Source organism: Pseudonaja textilis, chromosome 1, assembly GCF_049901715.1.
Source record: "Pseudonaja textilis isolate UNSWEBS1 chromosome 1, rPseTex1.2, whole genome shotgun sequence".
Taxonomy (NCBI): domain Eukaryota; kingdom Metazoa; phylum Chordata; class Lepidosauria; order Squamata; family Elapidae; genus Pseudonaja; species Pseudonaja textilis.
The window spans coordinates 316582849-316586654 of record NC_141990.1 but is presented as its reverse complement, the minus strand read 5'-3'; the positions used below and the strand labels follow the sequence as shown (position 1 = coordinate 316586654).

General features: G+C 40.3%; 1 protein-coding gene across 1 annotated transcript in view; it reads right to left on the bottom strand.

Annotated features, from left to right (window-relative positions):
• Nucleotides 1-1152: 1152 nt before the first annotated feature.
• LOC148128350 (vomeronasal type-2 receptor 26-like) overlaps nucleotides 1153-3806 on the bottom strand; it is a 5426-nt gene continuing 2772 nt past the window's right edge. The window contains exon 2 of the mRNA XM_087935591.1: nucleotides 1153-2399. Within this exon, the coding sequence (XP_087791717.1) occupies nucleotides 1495-2399 (905 nt within the window). The 3' untranslated portion in view covers nucleotides 1153-1494. The remainder of the gene's footprint in view (nucleotides 2400-3806) is intronic.

Genomic DNA, 3806 nt, shown 5'->3' with positions numbered 1-3806 from the left:
CTTCTACCTAAGTATGTTCGACCTTTCTCAATTGAACGAATTGTGAACCCTGTGGCTGTCCAACTGAAATTACCAAAAACTCTTCAACAGATCCACCCTGTTTTCCATGTTAGTTTATTAAATCCTGGACATACCTCTGACTTGAGACCAACTCAGGTTGATCCCCCTGTACCATTGTGAATTGAAGGTGAACAAGATTTTGAAGTTAAAAAATTTTTGGATTCTCGAAAACGAAGGGGTCGACTCCAGTATTTGGTTGCTTGGAAACATTTTCCTCTCTCCCAGGCTGAGTGGGTGTGAATGAGAAGGATGTTAGAGCCCTACACTTATCAAGGCATTTCGTACAAAATATCCCAATAAACCCTAAAAATTAGTATGTTGCTGTTACACGTATATTTTCTATTACCTTCTATTTTTATCTTTTTTAGGACTAACATCTCTTTTCTGGGAGGGCCGAATGTCATCCTTCAAGATTTTCTCCCTTTGCTTTGCTTCTTTTGGCTGTCATAAGTAACGGGGGAGGAGGGGGGAATGGTTATGGGAAGTGAGCTGGAGGTGTTACAAACCAGAACTGTATAAACTGGAGGGGTGTGTACCTTCTTGCTTAGGTTTCTATCCTATGCTATGAGTAGCTGCAACCCTTTATCAAACTATGTCAAGGTCAATGGACAGAAGCCTCATCACCACCAGGAGATGCCCACATGATGATATACACAACTTTTAATTGGATAAGCCAATTGAACTATTGGGGGTGGGAACATTGCCATTACTTTGTGTATGTGATTTACGCACCCATTTTCTCAGATTCAGAATTCTTTTGTTGCTACCGCTTGATTTCCAGTAAAAGATATTTTTTCTCTGATTAATGGAGTCTAAGTATTTCTTTCTTTCATTTTGAATCCAGCTGACATTCATAATAATTGAAAAAGGAGAATAAAGTAATAAGCATAATTAAGGTAAGAAACTCTAATGTCTACATGACCTTTTTTATTAATAAAATATGTCTGACAATTAATAGTAAAATAATGTGCCTCATGTAAATTCTAGAACTTTTTAATGTAAAACAACTTCTAATACCGGATTGAATGTAAAAGTTAGTAAAAACTCAACAAAGCCTCAAAGAAATGAGCATGCTTAAAAACTCTGGCAGTGAATGTAACCCAAAATGTATTTAAAGATTCATCTGATGAAAATAAAGTGGGAAAATGTCATGGTGGAAATGAATATTCACAACCTTAAAATATGTGTTTATTTCCAAGTTGATTGCAGGGCCTCAGGAAGGGACAAATGGAACTAATAAAAAATCAAAGTGTGGGTGATGGTTGCTGATTAAGAGATAGCTTGTGATTAGTTATTTCATTTGATTTTCAATTATTTAATGGACAAAACCCTCCTTCATTTCATCACTCTTTAGAAATCAGATCAAATACGAATAAATTAATAAATAAAAATCCCAAAATCAAAATAAAAGTTCCCAATTCCCATATATATAGATCAGAGATTCTTCTGCCTCATTATATTCTCTCTACAGTTGAGATGGGGCCTCAGTAGGATAATGTAGCATTTGGGGAAAAAGATGCAAGCCAAGAGACCAGCCCCAGAGGCCAAGATGGAGAAGATCTCCACAGCCACCATGGACTTCCCTTTGGTGCTCAGATAGGTGGGAAGGAATGAGATCCAAACACTGCAAAAGACCAGCATGCTGAAAGTAATGAACTTGGCTTCGTTAAAGCTGTCGGGCAAATTCCTAGCCAAAAAGGCCACTGTGAAACTGATGAGGGCCAGGAAACCCAGGTAAGTGAGGACAGCATAAAACATCAAAGCTGAGCCTTCATTACATTGCAAGATGGCCTCTCCTACCAAAGAGTGGAAGTCCAAATTAGGAAATGGGGGAGAGGTTAGCAGCCAGGTGATACAAAGAACTGCTTGGACCAGGGGACAGGCTAAGACAATGGAGTTTGTCAGTGGTTTTCCTAAGAGTTTCCTTGCACTGTTCCCTGGTTTGGTGGCCATGAAGGCCAGAACCACCATGACCGTTTTTGCCAAGACAGAGGAAACTGCAAGGGAAAAGAGGATGGCAAAGGCAGTTTGTCGAAAGAGACAGGTGAGGTTCCTGGGTCGACCAATGAAGAGGAAGGAACAGAGGAAGCAGAGCAGGAGGGAGACCAGGAGGATGTAGGTGAGATGTCTATTGTTGGCCTTGACAATTGGTGTTTCATGATGTTTAAGGAAAACTGCCAGAACTGCCAGAGTGATCACCGCCAGAGAAAGAGTGAGCAAAGCTAAAGCATATCCCAAGGGATCTTGATAGGCAAGGAAGTGGAGCTTCTTGGCAATGCACTGGACCTTGTCCATGTTGGGATATTGGTCTTCTGGGCAGGGATCACAGGAAGCTGCATCTGAAATCAAGAGTCGTTTTATATTTGGTGATATATCAAAAAGAGCTAATCATCCTTTAATACCGATAACCCTGGGGATACATCATCCAGAAGCACAGGATGTTTTCAGCCCTTTGGCTCAATTCCTCTGCTTTGTATTTTACATCTATTCATTCACTCAGACTTTTTTTTGCAGAGAAGGGCAGGCAGATATACTGTAGCTAGATAGATCTTCTCTTTCTCCAACAGGCCTATCATTTTCCAGGGAGACTGATAGGTCTGACAGGAGAAAAACACCCGAAATAATAAACATTAAAGTTTGACACTCACACTCCTCTCCTTTATGAAAAGATTGGTAGCTGGATTTCCGAATGGGTTGTAAAGAGAAGGAGTAGAAAAGTCTAATAGGGAACACATGAATTGGGCCCTGAAACGACCCTGCATGAGAAGCAGGAAAGGTGGCTTGGGGGTGGAATTGAGAAGGGCAGGACAATTTTGATTCATAAACTCAGAGTTTCTGCTGAAAAGTATGAATAGGTTGAAAAATGTAATCTGCCAAAAATGACAAATAAGTTGATATTTGTTTCTACTGAATGGCTTCCTTCATCCTGGAAGATCAATGTTTAAAGTGCAATTTACCTGTCTGATTAGAAACAGCCCCTTCGGGACAAGGGGCACAGTGGTAGCAGCAAACTTCCTTGCCTTCTGGAACGCTTCTCCTCTCTCCTGCCTGGCACCTCTTGATGCCACACCTGGCAAAGGGCACCTTCTAGAAGAGAAAAGAAAAATATGTGCCCTACTCACACATACACAGAAGTGTGTTTTAGAAAGTTCATTAATGTCCCTGGCAATTCCCTTCTCCCATCCTCAGAACTGTTACAAATAAATCCAGCCACGAGCAGGATTTATTAATCTATTAATCCCAGGATGCTCTTGTCTTTTCTCTGCCCCACATGCTCTTGAATCAGAGGAGTTATCCAAGGGAGACATCACAAAAAATGAGAATTATTGTAGATGGCCTAAGCAACCAATTTCTTTCATTTATTCATTCAAACATTTCCGTATCCATCATAAGTATGTCTTCAAAAGGTATGGTTAACTAGCACGTAGCACAAACCTGGAAAAGTTACAAGGGCATTAAGACTAGTCCAAACTACCAATGGATGCTGGAGATTGGAACTGGGACTTGGCATGCAAAAGGAGGCTTGTGAATTGAGGTATAACATTTCTAAACGCGACTAACTGCATCCTGGGTTTCAAGCAGAATGTCTTCCTAATATCAACCTCTTTGATCTCAAATATGTTACATGCAAAACAGATTTTTCATCAAATGGTTGGCCAAAGTTTTGACTCAGTAGACCTGTTTCCCAGTTAGGATGATCTTTTGCATCCCAGGAAGAGAATAAGTCCTTTGCTGAATTTATTTGA